Here is a 17,500-nt window from a genome sequence, read left to right as displayed (position 1 = left end):
GCAATGAAGGAGTACAGAGTTTGAAGTAGAATGTAGATGTGAGCCATCTTGGGTCCCTTTCATATGGCTTAAATGGTATTGCCATTCAATTAGTATTTAATATAAGTTGACACTAAGTTATATTAATTGTGTGTTTTGCATAATCATGTCAAAACACAGTAATATGTGTATATAGTGACGTACAAAAAAGAATAAATCTATATATTGTGCATTTCATTTGTGAATGGGAGAAGCCATCTTTAGTAAGGTACTGACTCTGGAAAACAGGAAAAAATAGATGTATATCTGAATGTGCATTGTATTGTACAGTTTGCATTTTATTGTTTGTGGTGGCATATAATAACTGTGTTTTTGTTTTTGTTTTTTAAAAAGGTATCTGTTATGTACAGTTGAAATAAATTTTGCATTTACTAGCCTATGCCTTTAATATTAAAGTTATTATACCATAAAGAGGGATACATCTTTTTATAATTTCATTTCTTTAAAAAAATCATTGTAGTCAAAGTAAAAATCAAATCCTTTGATTGAGATGTTTAAATTAAGAGCCTGAACTGACTTAATGTAGCTTGCTTGTATGCTCTTGGGAATTATTTCACAAAGATACTACTTTTTGTTAGGCTGTAACATAGCCCCTAAACCCTGAAAATATTTTCATGATCAGTTTTTTTTTGGGGGGGGGGGGTTCTATTTAAGCAAAATGGCTCTCATATTACTATAGTTGATTTTCACCAGCTATGTTCGGATATCATGTCAATCTGTTCTTTAGAATTAGGAGAACCACCGATCTCCCTTGGTTGTGGCTGCAAAGAGGAGATTATCATGCGTATGTTTAGATTATTTGCTGTTTAGCATGCCATCTGAACCCCTAATTGCTCAGTTAAAACAAGCCAACTTCAAAAACTGATCTGAAGTTGGCTTCTTTTCCATTGAAAATAGTAAAAAGCAACCACAGTTTGTACAGGCTTGGATGACAAGTGAAGTTACAGTTCATCTAAAACGGAATTCAACTACTGTACTCCTTTTCTATAATTGTCAGAGGAGGAAGACAGAGCATGTGAGGCAGGGAAAGGCTGGCTGAGCTGAACTTGTTTTATTATGCCGAATAATGGCTTAGTGCTGTGTTCATACCATCATAGTGTGTGCAGCTACTTCCACTTAAACTTAACTGGGAAGTGGATATGCATCCACATCCTCAGCTGTGCATGCAGTTCACATTTGCTATTATAGGCCTGTTACAGACAGCCAAAATAAAGCTGCTTCGAGTCACAGTGGAGGTATGGTGTTTCAATGATGCATGCGTCCTAAGAGTCCAGAGGCCACACCAAAGCCACGCTCCAGTCCTTAGGGCTAGAGCGTGGCTTTGGTGCGACTTCTGGACTCTTGGGACGCATGCATCATTGAAATACCATACCTCCACTGTGACTCGATGCAGCTTTATTTTGGTAGTCTGTAACAGGCCATAGTTCAGTTTAAGAAGGTAGTGCTTACTCTTTACATCTGATAGGGATCTTGATTAAGCAGCAAGGAGAAAATAGATCAGATCTTAAAGGTGGAAGACATTTTAACAGCTTTTTGGATTTATATTTAAATATATATATGGATTTAGAGCACTTTTATGCAGACTGAAACAATAGTATAAACGGAAGAAGCAGATTCATATGCCACCGCATGGTATCCCAGGTGAGTAAGGGACCTTTGCATATATGTTGGTGATCTGGAGCACATTTTTGTGAACTACCTCATGATATGTAGTAATTTCAACCCAGTAGGTGCATTTTTAAACTAATCACTGTCTATAATGCTGTTATTCTTATATGTTGTCTGAACTACCTAAGATCTGGGAATAAGATCCTGGTATGCAAATATTTCTTATTTCTATGTTGACAGCCCATTTGAACTAATCATGATTTTTTAAAAAACTGAACAAACCTACCAGTTTAGGGATTTATGGGCAGGTCTGTTTCTGAAGTAAGTACTCCTTTGTCATTCTTCATTATAGTCCAGTAGCTGAAAACATCATATCCATTTCACTGAGGACTTACATATTAGATTTGTTAAAACATTAGCAGTCTTTATTTTAACTCTGTAATATTACTTTTCAAGAAGATAGCTGAGTTAGTCTGTTTCAGCCTAAGAAGGGACCTAGAGGTAGCTTTGAGACTAATATATTTCTGCACAAACTTTTATGCACTCCAGTCCACCTCATCAGATACATCTAGAGTCCACAAAAACTTATACTGAAGTATCAAAGGTGCTGCTTGATCCTTCATGTTTCTGTGAAGTTTCAGTGCTATTAGGAGCAAATTATTGTTGAACTAGACTTATTTTTCAGTAACTATACTTTGAGTCTTAACTAAGACATTTTCATTTTGCTAGAAGTATGAAAAGTTTATTGAAACTGTTCATCCTTGCATTTCATTCTTAGTAATAAAGAATTTTGGCTTAAAATAATTTGATGCATCTGTTAGCTTCAAAAGTCTCCCATGTATTTCCACATGCAAATGTTGAAAGTTTAAAACTTTAGATTAGTTAATTTTGATTTAAGATGAAATTGGGGAAAGGCCAGTAGAAATTAAATGTTAAAAAAAGTCTTACATAAATAAACTAAATTGAAAGAAAGAAAAAATAGACAAGTTTTATATAGATGTATATAGCAACACAAACTTTAATGTAACTGTAAAGGTAAAGTAAGTCCCTTGACATGATTGTCTAGTTGTCTAGGGAAATATAAATATTATTACTATTATTATTATTATTATTATTATTATTATTATAGTTATAACCAACTGTAGGGGAAATGCTCATCTCCATTTCTTAGCCAAGAGCCAGCGTTGTCCAAAGACGAATCTGGTGGTCATGTGGTCAGCATGACTGCACCAAGCACTGTTACTGTCCCACTGAAGTGGTACCTATTTATCTACTTGCATGCTTTCTAACTGCTAGGTTGGCAGAACCTGGGACTAGTGACAAAAGCTCACCTCATTGTGCAGCACTTGGGCCTCAAACTGCCCACCTTCTGATCTTCCGATCATCAGAACTGGCATCTTAATCACTAAAACACTGCAGTTGGTAATTCCTGATAAAAGCTTAATAATGAGTGGTCACCTGCAACAGGGGTCCATTTTCAGTCTGCAGATACCCATGGTGGAATGAACCACCCCATTTTTGCTCTCCAGAATATTATACCAAGTTTTTTAAAGAAAAAACAAAACAAAAAAAAACCAAAACCCCCCCCCCCCAAAAAAACAATCCACTTAGTTTTTTTAAAATAAAATAAAATCTGAGGGGGAGCTAAGATCATACCAGCATGGCAGGGGATCTAGATATGAGATGCCTTTTATTCTTAGAAATAGAGCTTCCTTCCTTCCTTCCTTCCTTCCTTCCTTCCTTCCTTCCTTCCTTCCTTTCTTTCTTTCTTTCAAAGCATTTATTTACTGCCTGTCAGCCCACTGGGATTCTTGAGGCAATGTGAACCAGATAAAATATTAAATAGATAAAAAATGTTTTAACACTGATTAGAAGAACTTAAAACGGTGTCACCTCTGTTTTAAAGGCCAAAGACTGAAATGCCTCTCAGGTACGGTGAAGCCAAGCCAGGCCTGGCTAATGCTTGACACCTAGAGTACACCTGATAGTGTGCATCATAGTGCCAAAATGCTCCTTTCCCAGAGAGTGCCATGTTGACACATGAGGGGTAAAGTGGTGAATGTCAAGAATAGTGCAGATCTAGAATGGGTAAACTTACCAATTCTCCCAGCCAGCAGAGGAAGAATTGCTCCACCCAGAGGTTTTTTAAATATATATTTTAAAGTTAGTGCTCACACCCAGAGATGGAAGAGTGAGATGAAAAACAGGCTGCTTGACACAGTGGTGTAAGTGTTGGAATACGACTCTGGAGATCAGGGTTCAATTTCCTGCTGGGCCATGAAACTTGCTGGGTGACCTTGGGCAGATTCTCTGTCTCTGGGAAAGCAATGGCAAAGCTCAGAAGAAATCTTGCCAAGAAAACTCCATGATAGGGGACCATAGGGTCACCATAAGTCGTAAGACACACAACAACAGCAACAACTGTATTGAATTCAAACTTGGCTATATGAGGAATCCTCAGCCTGTTTAATTGGGAACTTCTGGAACACCTCTGCCTCTGTAAATGCACAAATAAAATAGCACTTTAAGACTGGATGGAGATCCTGTTGCTCTTTAGCTGAGATTAAACTCCAGCATGGCTAGTGGTCTATTGATGGGAGTTATCGTCCATCAGGATCTTGAGAGAATGTGACCTGTGTGAAAACCAACATTGAAGAAACTAAAAAAGTATTTATTTATTTATTTATTTATTTTGTTGGGAGGGAAGTACTTAAATCATCATCACCGCTCCCTCTCAAATTAACTGGGATTTGCCATCTTGGTGTCTGACCTGAACTGCTAGCAGTAAAGTCTTCATCCAGTTCTGGGGGGGAAAAAGGCTTCATATTATAAATTACATACTGTGCCATAGTCCCTAAAAACAGTAATACATCTCTGAAGAATGCCAGCAATTGATGGAATGAAATAAGCCTTAATGCAAAGGAAAGTAAGTCTTCACTTCTGTTTGGACTCTCTTTTTGTTTCTGTTTGTTTGGTTGATGAATCATTACAGTAGAAAGAAAGCTGCTAGAGAATGTATCCTGATCTCCTGCACTCCGTATGTGTGACCATAACTGGTTGAAGTACTGGAATCCATACACCAAGGGAAAGTGTAATCAATAGCAATAGCATGTATATTTCTATACCTCTCATCAGTGAACTCAGCAGTCTCTAAGTGGTTTGACAATCTGTAAGCCAATTGCCCCCAACAAGCTGGGTACTCAATTTACAGACCTACGAAAGGATGGAAGGCTGAGTGAACCTTGGAACCCCCTGGGATCGAACTCAGCCTTGTGGCTGCAGTACCAGCATTTTAATCACCGTTCCACAAGTGCTCCTTCAAGGCAGGTCTTCGTTCCTGCATGGGAAATGGAAAGGAGTTCTTCAAGGAAGCTTTGACAAGGATTAAAAATAGAAAGAAAAGACATACAAGTGCTTAAAGACACTTGATAGCTACAACAATTTTAAAGGAATGCATAACTTTTTCTAGAAGCCACTCATAAGTTATATCACAGGTAACATCTTTTCCTCTTAAATACTTACACATCCAGGCCAGTCACTCATATCAGACACCAAATTTGGGGTAGTTAATACCTGAGAGAACAGGCTCAGAATTTGAAATGATTTTAACAGAGAGTTGAGTCAAAATTAACAGAATGAATTTGAACAGTAAGAAATGTCATGTACTGCACTTAGGCAGAAAAAAAATGAGAAGAAAGGATCAGATGTAGGATGGATGACACCTGGCTTGAGAACAGTACATGCGAAAGAGATCTGGGAGTCTTAGTACACCACAAGTCGATCATAAGTCATCAGTGTATTGCAGTTTTGTTTTGTTTTTAAATGATCTTAGGCTGCATCAATAGCCATGTAGTGTCCTGGCTTGAAGGCAGTACATGTGGAAAAGATCTAGGGAGTATTAGCAGGCCATAGGCTGAATGTAAGTCGGTACTGTGATGCAGCAGCTAAGAAAGCCAACTGCAATTCAAGGCTGCATTAGATGCAATTCTAAATCTGCAACTAGATTGAGTGAAGTAATAGTACCAGTCTATTCTCCTTTGTTCAGATTTCACCTGGAATACTGTGTCCAGTTCTGGGCACCACAACTGAAGAAGGATATTAAGCTGGAGCATGTCCAGAGGAGGGTAACCAAAATGGTGAAAAGATCTGGAAACTATACCCGATGAGGAGTGACTTAGGGAACTGGGTATGCTTAGCCTGGAAAAGAAGGTTAAGAGGGGACATGATAGCCCTGTTCAGATATTTGAAGGAATGTCATATTGATGGAGCAAGCTTGTTTTCTGCTGCTCCAGAGACTAGGACCCAGAGCAGTAGATTCAAAATAAGGAAAGAGGTGCTATCTAAACATTAGGGAAAACTTTCTGACAGTAAGAGCTGTTCAGCAGTGGAATATGCTTCAGAGTATAATGGAGTCTCCTTTGGAGGTTTTTAAACAGAGTCTGGATGGCCATTTGTTGGGAGTGCTTTGATGGTGAATTCTTGCATGGCAGTAGGCCCTTGAGTTCTCTTCCAACTCTGTTATTCTACTATGCAATTATACCACTGTGATTCCACTTTAACTGCCATGATTTCATCTTGTGGTATCCTCATATTTGCAGTTTAGTGTATGATATTTTGAATTCTCGCCCAGAGAGCTCTAGGGTCTAACCAAATTACATATCCCAAGATTCCATAAGACACCATGGCCATTAAAATGGGACAAAAATGTTATAATTGTGTAGTGTGAATGCCAGGCCAGCATAAAACAAAACTCATATGATTCTAGGGAGAAATATGTGGGTTGTACTTTCTCTATTCTACCAATTTTAGTTCCAAGGAAGTAATTGTTCAGTCCATTAGATGGTGAGGCACAAGCAAGGGAATGAGTTACAAGCCTTTAAAATCCTTCTTGCAGATGTTCTCCTGCACATGAAAAGGGGGACTTTCTACTCATTTTCAGTGTCCATTTTGTTCTCTGTGTTCTTGTATGTGTTGCATATTTGTATGTAGGGCTGTGATGTGTTGAGGTTAGGGTGGCAGTAGTTATTCCCTTCTGCTGGGTATCTACTTAAATAATGAAATATTTCACTGTCATTAAGAACTGTAAAAACCCAACATGGAGTAAAACTAACATGGAGTAAAGTTGAGCACTTGTAAGTCTACCAAATGCTGTTGTAGTCAGAGGAGAAAAGGCTCCTGAGCTCTAATTAATTGCATGTCAACTAATCAGTCTGGTGCAGCAGCATAGAGGATTCTAGGAGATTTTTGTAGGGTAATATATTTTAATATTCAGGTCTTCAATGCCTTAAAGTCCATCCTGAAATACGTATGTGGATTTATTTTTCCCCCCAGTAGTACAAGCTAGCATCAATTTGTTCTATTTGCATACTCATACCAAATCTGACTATTTGTACAACCTGATAAATCTTTTTTTTTAATTTCCACAGTTACTAAAGGTGCTAGTCAAAGGATTTGATTTGGTTCTCTGCAGTTGCGTAGGCCATTTCTGTCATGTCTGAGAAGCGAGTCTCATTTGCATACTGGTTGAGTCTCCCTTGTCTGAAATGCTTGGGACCAGAAATGTTTTGGATTTCAGATTTTTTTTGGATTTTGGAATATCTATATTCCAGTAATCAGATACCTTGGAGATTAGACCCAAGTCTAAACAGAAAATTCATTTATGTTTCATATACACCTTATACACATAGTCAGAAAATAATTATATAGAATATTTTAACTTTGTGCATGAAACAAAGTTTGTGTACATCGAGCCATCAGAAAGCAAAGGCGTTGGTATCTCAGCCACCCATGAACAAAATTTTGGTTTTTTGAGTATTTCAGATTTCAGAATTCCAGATAAGGGAGATTCAACCTGTGCATAGGTTGGTATGTCAAGAATATGGGTTGCTTCCAAGCAGAGTTCAGCATGTGGTTAAGCATTTAGCTCCCTGCTTTATTTTGCTGCATATTATACTATGCATATCAGCTTAACTGGTATCACAATATAAATAAGCTTTTGTGGAAAGTTTCCACCACTGTCCACCATACTGTGGAGAACTCTTAAATGACTTATTGGTATCATCACGTTGTGGAAAATCTCCTTCAATCTATGTGGGGGACACTTTTGATATATCCTTCAGGAGCCATCATCCATTACAGTATTGCATCCTTCTTATACCAGCACCATATAGTTAATCTTGGTATCTGGCATAGCCACAGAATAAACAGGATAGAGATCCACTCAGTATGTAAATAAATACGAGTTTATTAATAAAGCATGATCAGTTGCAGTTAACCAATATCAATGCAATTTAGTGAACTATCCTGGAGGATAGTTAAGAGGTTATAGTTTCATTCTGTAATTTATAGGCCAGTCCCCTTCTCCAGCTCCTCTCTAGTTAGAGCACAGGTAACACACTGACACTGGATAGTTGGTATGTACTGTACTTGGAATTAAATTATAGTTCTTTGGATCTTCAAAGCCCCCTGTACATCTCCCCCAAAGTCTTATGTCTGGTCCAGAAACCACTTCTTTAGACCTTTGCCAATAACTCACAGGGTTAGGCTTTTCTTAAAGACTGCTGTATGAGTTATCTTCCTCTAGCCTTTTTTTGCTTAGACTTGAGTATTTTTAACTCAGTCTTTGTGCTACCCTTGTGCTTTTTCATCCACTTGACAGTCTTCTGCTGAATTTTCTGTCTTCCATCCCACATCAACTCTCAAAACTTTTCTGTGGCTCAGCCTTTTGAAGTCATTCTTCTCCCTTGCCAGATCAACAATTAATAACATTCAATAGACCCAGTTTCCCACCATCTCTCATTTTGCTACTTTCTTTGTCAGTCACTTTTCACTGAACGTTTTAAAACTCATATGTCACATTTGCTCAAATTGGATTTCCTCTGTCATCATAAATACACCTGAAGCCTATCTTCAAGACATAATTTTACTGGTGGCTAAAGTATGTAATTGTAATATACGCACATATATTATATTTTTTGCAGAACCAAACCTGGAGTAAAAGGCAATCCATTTTCACTTTCTAGGTGTCTCTTATACAACAAACAGAATTAAACACTAACTTACATACTTCTTAAATACAAGGGGGTGTTGAAAAATTCTCAGCCCGACCAAGAAGGGAATGACCTAGAGCCATGAAACTTACACACTATGCTACATATTCACTCTGAAGTTCAACACATTTGGCACATCATTTCTCAGGTTTCTATAACCCTTCCAAAAATATTTTTGATGTCTGGTCACTGAAATAGTGTTCTGCTGCTGCTTTCACCTCTCAGTCATTCAGAACTTTTCCTTCCTTTCAAACTCTTTAAGGTTTAGAAACAGGAAATAATCAGATGGATGTAGATAGATCTGGTGATCAGGTTGGATGGTGCACTCAAATCTTCAAAACATCCATCATCTTGCCAGCCCTGTGAGCAGCTCTGTTGTCCTCATATTTCTCTTAGAACAGGGGCTGCTCCTTCACACAAAGCAGAAAAAACATAAAGCAGCTTGATACAGCTAGCCTTATGGGATGTTTTTACCCTGTCCAACAATTTCTGAATAGATTTACTGTGGTATTTAAGCAAAGTTCTTTCTTTTCTTGCCACCACTTCAGTGCTTCCTTTTAGAGAAGATTACAAGTTTTGTTTATTCTTCCCTGAGCAGATATGTCACATAGTGCAGGACTGGGAAGCCTGTGGTCCTCCAGATTGTGATGGGCTATTACTGGCACCATCCTTACCCACTATCTTGTCTCACTTGATAGGAATTGGAGTCCAGAAACATGTGGGGAGTCACAAGTGCCCTGACCCTGTGATAAAAGATTGCCAAATATTTTCTTGGAGATTGAAGTTAGAAGCCTTTTCTGAGACTCTAAACTGATGTGTGTGAATTTGGCCTGCTTCTCAGCTTCCAGCAGAGGTTGATGATTGAAGATTTCTGGTGTCGGTGATTTTGCTTTTCTGCATTTCACTTCCATCCCATCTCCAGAAGTTTCACCCTTTTTAATTATGTGGTCCTTGTGATGGAGTGTGTTGTTATATTATTTTGATTGAGACTCCCTAATGTGGGGGATAATAATCTTTGTGATCATTTGAATAATGTTTGAAATATCTCCTGTGATTTTATTTTGATGTATTGCCAGAGGAAATGCTTTAAATGGAATCTACCTGTCAGTGTTCCAAAGTTTGGTTTTAGACGTACAAATAAGATATTTAATAACTTTAATTCCTTTTTACTGACTTTTATCCCTGTGTGCATACAAGGTTCCCATCTAAAAGTCAGAAATCCTTATTTGTTTTCACATTTCTCAGTTATAATAAAGCCAACTAGTGATATTGAAATGCCAGTTTGGATGTGAATAAAATTAATATGACAGCCCTGTGTTTGTGTCCTGTGTTCTATATATCTTGAAGTACTGAAGATAATTGCTATTACTACAAACTGGATTTCTTAAATTTGATATTGTGATCAATTTTTACACATTTTAAAAGGCAATTAAGTGCCCCTGGAAAACAGTCAGAATCAGTTTTGTATGAACCAGGAATCTGTCCACTGGAAGCAAAGAGGTCATCCCCCCCCCCCAAATAAAAATGCTGCTCCCTAATGAGATTTTCCTTCAGTCCCCAAATTTCTAGCATTCCAGTAATGTGAAACTTCATTTGACCATTTAGAAATGCTTTTAGGTATCCAAAGAAAAGAATCAGGCAAAGTGAACCAAGGGAATGCCAAACACAGCCAGTAGAAAGGTTTGAGATATGAACAATGGTCAATTATCTAATTGTACAGAGTGTTAGAAATTTGGGGGATAAAACAAAATTTCATTCAAGAATGCCTGTTTGGGGGTCATTGGGGCTGTGCAGACCACCACTTTTAGAGCCAGATTGGGGCTGCAGCGATCTGGTCTTTCCTTTTTGCACCCTGGAAAGGGTGCTGTAGCTGCTGCTTTACGATGTTCCTTTGACACTGCGTCATCTAAACACAGCGCCAGAGGAGTGCCATGATGCTGTGTGCTGTGTGGCTGCTATGCCCAGACCGCCCCCAGGGTGGCTTTAATGGCTGATCTGCACAGGCCCATTGTCCTCATTTTCCCCATCCATAGCTATACCCCCTAATATAAACCCATTTACTTGGCTAGTTCTGCAAAAGATACTCAATTTCACCATTTTCATGGATTAATAAACTGTTGTGATGTGCAGCCATTCCTTTCACATTGCTCTAAAGGTTTAATGTTGTACAGTCTGAGAGGTTTGTGATTGAAGTTCTGCCCACCAAAAATAGGCGACTTCTCCATTGAATATGCCAGGGATGAAGTCTTCTGGGACCTATGACCTTCTCCCAGGCTCTCTCTCTCCCTCAGAAAGGACTGTCTAGTATTGTCAGTTCTTTTTAAAAGAAACCTAAAAGGTTTATGTTAACCTACTTACGGAAAATGAATATGTACATATATCTAATGTGCTGTGCTGATCTAAAACACAGAACCACCTCAAAGTTAAAGCACAGAGCCACAAAATAGTGCAGTAATATTCTAATAAACTTGATTTCAAAAATAGAATCATAGAGTTGGAAGATACCTCAAGGCTCATGATTGTAGATTATTCAGTTCTTGGAGAGTGGTTTCAGAGTTCTGGAAAAAATATGTACACATACTTGTGTAATGAGAAATTTTTCCAAAATAAAGGGAAATGGACAAGCCTGCTTAATGTATATGTTTACACAGTCTAATTTTCAATAGCACAGAATTTGGATAAAACCTCAGTTGCTTTAGCCCAAATAACATGCAATCCTATTCATAGCCAACTCCCATTATTATATATATTATGTAGTACATGAAATATTAGTTGCCTCAAGGTTTCTCTTCACCACTATTAATTGCCTCAGGAATTTAAAATGAAATCTCAAGCCTTTAACCTATTTGTACCTCACCTGCTTAGCATATAGAACAGAGAACAGATTTGGAAATGAATGTAAATTTCAGTTAAATTGGAAAGTTCATTATTTTTGATAGTTGACATGACTAACACAATAAATCAGATGCTACTGGAAACCATGATGTGGAAATGATCTCCTCCCCGGTTAAACTGGAAAACTAGGTTTTCATGGCATTACAGTGAAGTTGCAAACATTACTAGAGTGCCTATTGAAAAAGGCCAAATGTGCTTTTAAAAACTTTTGCAAGGAGCATATACTGACTCATTTGGAAAGTGCACATTGTATAGTACTTATGAAGGATGTATCTGAAAAACCAACAGATGGAAAGTGTTTGCAGCACCAGTTTACGTTGTTATATCAGGATAAGCTCACTACACCTTAAGTTCTAAAATATGCACTGCATACACGGATTTTTCCTGAAGGTTCATTCTTTTTGTTGAATAAAGAAAAGCTGTGCAGTACAGATTGTTTCACTGTAGACCTTGCAGGGAGTAGATGGCAATGGTGCAATCTCATTGTATGGTTGTGAAAATGGACCCAATGTATGCTGCTCCCTGCAAGATGACTATGACAAAAATATGAAAGTTTGAATGGAAATATGGGTGCCCCTCAGTTGGAAGCCTACAGAGTGGAAAAAACAGTCCCTTATTAAAGATATGAAAAAATGGCAATGTGAGATGACTCCTTCATGATATTCATTTTTCATGACTCCTTCATGCCCTTATGGTAGGGATAATTAACTGCAATACGATATTATCATTTTTTGCATAATTAAATCAAGCCAGACTGACTGTCCTGGAAAGGAAAAACAGTGCAGGAAGCTCACTGGATTGCCCCATAATGTAGGATAACATATAGTCTGTCAGTATGTTTGTGGCAAAATATTTTGTGCTGCCCTGAGATCTCTGGATAGAGGCTGGGAAATAAATGTTTTAATAAAATTGATGGCCAATCAAGTGTTGGCAGAGCCTAGAGCAAAAGTACAAAGTCTTCTAAACAAAGCACATGTGCCAATTATTGAATAAGGTTATCAGCAAACCATAGAGAAAGCTAAAATGCTTCCTTGCCACTTGGCCAAATATTTTGTCAATCTGGAAAAAGCATGACCACATAGCATGTAAACAACACAATATATTTTGTGAACGTAATCAAACTTGCATAATGGATTGCTGCAGAACAGGATATTTTGGCAGCTACTGCTCTGTATTTAAAAACTGTGCTGTAAAAATGTTGCAGACACATACAGGTTGCATATATACAGGCATCTTTTGTACTGTATGATAGGAAGAAATCCAGAGCTATTGTAGCCAGCTGAATTAGAAATGAGGCTAACAGATCCAGGTCATAGTTGGGTTTTATTTCTTTATTTATTTTTGACTGCACTTTTCAGCATCCCTTATAGTTATTTTTGCTATAGTTATTTTTGCTTGCAGTCCAGCAACATCTGGAGGATTGCATGAGTCGTACCCATGAAATAAACATTTCTGCATGCATTCTTTTACAAGCTGTTTTTGCATGCTGTAATTCAAAGAAATGGCTGATATTTTAAAGTTTCTTGTTTGGGTATAAGGAATCTTGTATCAGTGCTGGATTGAGTATTTGTAACTTGAACTCTACTCAGTATAGTGTGTCATATCCTCATTCGTGCAAATTATAAAGCAAGTGTATCATTTTACATGAATAATTCTGCTGATGTTAGTGTCCCTTATTGTGTATTGTATCACATTACATTTGCATCAACTCTTTCCAAATGTATGTGTTTGCAGGACTGTGAAAGCACCAGATATATTCCTGTATGTTTTAGTAGTAGTAGCAGCAAGTGATTGCATCAAGGTTCTCTGTATGTGGTTTAAGAATGTCTGTGATACTGTTTATTTGAGTGTGTGTTTGTGTTTAAATCCACATTGGGTGTTTTTCTAATCTGGTGCACTAGTTGATTGCAGAACATGGGAAATTTGATGTCCTTTGAGACTGGAGGGAAAGGTTTTGATAGATTCTATTCCACGACTCCTTTCCAGAAATGTAAATAGATTTTCTTTCAATATTGATTTCACCACTGGTGTTGCCTCCTTCATTGCCTCTTTGGGTCCAACACTGCGATAAAGGTGGAATACAAAGTAAACAAGCAAAAACCCAAATAAAAAAATAATTAGTTTTTGATTTTTTTGGGGGGTGCTGCTTTGGTTTCCCACCCCATACATGGATGCCCTGGCTGGATGTACTCTATATGCAAAGGTGTTTTCACTGATTTTTTTTGTTTAATCCATACTGGCAGCCAGAACCTTGCTATCAGTATCTGGATCTCATCCCCCAAGTATCCCTTAATTTAATGTATGACAGATCAGCTCAAATAGATACTGGTAATCTGTTTAGGAGAGATGGAGAACTGAATTAAGGTTCCCCTTCTGTCTGGTTGGGTTACTGTTGGCGATACCTGTTCAGCAAAGACCCTTGCCTTCAACAGTATGTGTATGGCCATCTTGGGGCTCTTGAAGATCTGTTAACGTGGGCTTGTGCATTTATGCCTCTAGTAAGGTGTAAACAAAATGTGATATTTAATACTGTACTTGGAAGCGAAGTGCAAATAACTGCTGTGGAGCTTAGCTGGGATCACAGCAGCAGGGAGGGAGAATTTAACTCTTCTCTGTCACAGTTCTGTCAAAAATGATTGCTTTACAGCTACTTCTTTCACTGAAAGGAAATCTTCCATTGGTCTTCCCTTTCCACCTTTGAGAATCGCAGTAATTATCAACTTTTCTTAGCTGTGGCTATTTGCATTTTTTAAGCACACTACTTAATTCTCATTTAGTTTGGCCTTTAACTTTAACATTTTTTGTTTTTGTTATTTACAGCCAGTATTTTATTATGCCCTTTTTGTTGCAAAATGATATCTTGAGAATTTTGCTTCTGTTTCAGTATGATTACAAACATGTAGGTAAGCATGCTGAGATTTTACACATTTCTGTATACTGTGTGATATATATTTGCAGCAGAAGCCCACTGACCTCTAGGAAAGAAAACTTAAGTTCTGTTGGTCAATTGATGTGTTTATATTGATAGAAGAAACTTAAAAATGATGTGCTCATTGGCAGGTCACTACTATCTCTTACTACTTGGTGGTTTAGAGAAATTAAATTAGGAGCACCTTGGTCTGATTACGTAGCGTGTTGTAAATACCTTTTATTTCATTTACTTCAAAGGGTATAAATTAACTTTAATTCATACATTTTAAAATTGATTGGATGGTGGAATGAATTTGCAAGTCACTAGATTGCTATCCTTAGCCCTACTTAAATAGTTGCAAGACCACCAGAGAAATCTTTCAGGCTCAGAATGAAATTGCCTATTTTAAAATAGTTGTTTTGGAGAGCAAAAGTATATGGCGTGGCCTCATTTTTCTTATATACCAAGCTTTTACATGCCTTCATTTCGATCCATTCCTTCACTACCATGCTTTCCTTTTCTGTGTATCTGCATGGGTATTTTTAAACTGAAATTCTGAATATCGTTTAATATCTTAATATTTAACCTGGAAGTAAGAGGTGCCGAAATCAGTGGTACTTCCCAGGTAAATGTAGCTGGGGGAGAGCTGAAGATTTCTTTCTGCATTTTTGGTAAAACCTGTAAAGAAAAAACAACAATTTTTGATGAAGTTATTTCTACTTCAGACATAACCACTTTGCAAAGAATGGTTACATTTTTGTGGTTTTTTTGGGCTATGTGGCGATGTTCTAGAATAATTTTTTCCTGACGTTTCGCCAGCCACAGATGCTGGCAAAACATCAGGAAGAAACCCTTCTAGAACATGGCCACATAGCCTGAAAAACCCACAAAAAACTATGGATGCTGGCCATGAAAGCCTTCGACTTCACAATGGTTACATTTCCTAGGGAATAAGAATTTTCAACTTATCTCGGAAGAGTGCTGGTGAAGACTTTTGGAAATAAGTAAGTCTTCTTTACTGCAAAGTAATAATACAAATATTTGAATAACTTAATTTTTCAAATAGCCTTTATTTCACTTAAATATTTAGGAAATATGTGGTTTACTGTGACTAAGATCCAGCATTTCATTCCACTGGTAGGACTGTCTGCTGGTCAGAGTTCTGCTCAGGAGGTTTCTGCCAGTCCAGGTAAAGCCATGGCCAGGTTCTTTTTTCTGCTGGAACCTTCTCATATTATTCCGGAGACTTCCCAAACTCTTGGGTAGCAAACTATGGGAGAAGGGGAGGGGGAAATCATTTAATTAAAGTATCTTCGTCCTTGTTCTTACAGTGAAAATACTTCACTGGATCAGGTCTCCCCCTCCCCTGCAGAAAACAGATCTAACCAAAATCTACCGTAACCAGATGTAACATGGACCTAACAAAGGCCCCACACAGACAGACCAAAATAAAGCTGCTTTGAGCCACTTTGGAGGTATGCTATTTAAATGATGCATGCATCCTAAGCATCCAGAAGCCATGCCAAAACCACGATCCAGTCCTTAGGACTGGAGCACAGCTTTGGTGCAGCTTCCGGACTCTTCGGACACATACATCATTTAAACAGCATACCTCCAAAGTGGCCTGAAGCAGCTTTATTTTGGCCTGTCTGTATGTTTATTTTTAAAAGCAGTATTGCCATTCTATCTGGAGATAAACACAGAATCCATGTAGTGTTGCCTCATTCTTTGTTGCTGCTTTACAGTTTGTGATCTGAGTGCCTTTTTCTGGATAAGATGTATCATATTGCTGCTTCTAATTGTTTTGTATAATGCAAAAACCACTGCTCGTTTGTTTCAAGTTTTAAAATATTTTGTGTTAGTCTTTTTCGCCTCACTTTTACTTTTTTGAATTGTCAAGAAATTAAACAAGTTGGGCGGGGGGACACTTGTTTGTATCTTCTTTGTCCTGTATTCACAGCATAAAAGATCTGGGTTTGATCCTATTTTCAGAACAACTCCTCTGTAAGTGACTTAAGATTTTTAACTTTTTCTGTGCCATAGGTTCAGAGTTTTTACTAGTGACCCCTTTCCAAGTAAACATAACATTTACTAAGCTGCCATCTTACTACCACATTGTTAGCAGAATTGTACTGCACATCAACTGCGCCTATGTGAGAAAGTGGTTGTCTGTATGCACGTTGTATTAGCGTGCTTCATCTGTTGTGGCAGAAGTGTTTTCTTATTACATAGTAAACCCTTTGTATGTATTCCATGTTTCTGTTATGTTCCAAGAGAATTATAAAGAAAGTGTTTGTCTTTGACTGTAGCATCTCCAGTGAAAAATTAAAGGCGAGACAATTTCTAAAGTAGATTTGGCCTACCTGGTTCACATTAAATATGTTTGACTACAAGTCCCACCATCCCCAGCCCACATGTGGTCTGCACACTGTTGGAGAGGGGTGCTCTGTATAAGACACATAACCTATTCTTTGAAAGTCAGGATTAGTACTTAAGTGTGCTCAGCTGTAGAATGAAGCACATTAATACTGTCAACCTCCATAGCCACAATTTTTTTGTTCATGGATTCATCTATCCACAGCTTGAAAATATTTTTTTAAAAAATCCAAAACTATACCTTGATTTTGGCATTTTATATAAGAGACACCACTTTACTATGCCACTGTATGTAATGGGACTTGAGTAACCGTAGATTTTGGTATTCACAGGAAGTCCTGGAACCAAACCCCAGCAGATACCAAGGACCCACTATAAATTGGTTTGTAATGATCAACCAATATCAGAGGCTGGGTACTTCATTTTGTCAGCTACAGTCTCTAAACATTTTCTAGAAATGGCTTTTTCATTGACTGACTTGTATTCTGAGATTGTAGCGAACCCAAATGCTGTTATCTGGAGGATTTTGTTAATATTTATAGAAGCTTCAGATTCTGCCAGTGAAAGATCGGTGCATAACATCTTGATTGGTTTCAAAGAGACAGTTCTAACTAATTCAATT

At 37.8% G+C, this 17,500-nt stretch overlaps 1 protein-coding gene across 7 annotated transcripts in view; it reads left to right on the top strand.

Moving 5' to 3' along the window:
• Positions 1–17,500, top strand: part of ARHGEF7 (Rho guanine nucleotide exchange factor 7) — a 119,747-nt gene that overhangs the window by 90,452 nt on the left and 11,795 nt on the right. For 2 of the 7 annotated variants that reach the window (XM_042456561.1, XM_042456559.1), the window contains exon 19: positions 15,644–15,691. The exons of 4 other annotated variants lie outside the window; for them this stretch is intronic. In XM_042456561.1, coding sequence (XP_042312495.1) covers positions 15,644–15,691 — 48 coding nt within the window. Of the gene's footprint in view, positions 1–9,394; positions 12,112–15,643; positions 15,692–17,500 lie in introns of those variants that run through there. One more of the 7 variants, XM_042456564.1, reaches the window with a different exon arrangement.

This window comes from Sceloporus undulatus, chromosome 3 (genome assembly GCF_019175285.1).
Source record: "Sceloporus undulatus isolate JIND9_A2432 ecotype Alabama chromosome 3, SceUnd_v1.1, whole genome shotgun sequence".
NCBI lineage: Eukaryota > Metazoa > Chordata > Lepidosauria > Squamata > Phrynosomatidae > Sceloporus > Sceloporus undulatus.
The sequence above is the reverse complement of the archived record's forward strand: the minus strand, read 5'-3'. Positions and strand labels throughout refer to the sequence as shown.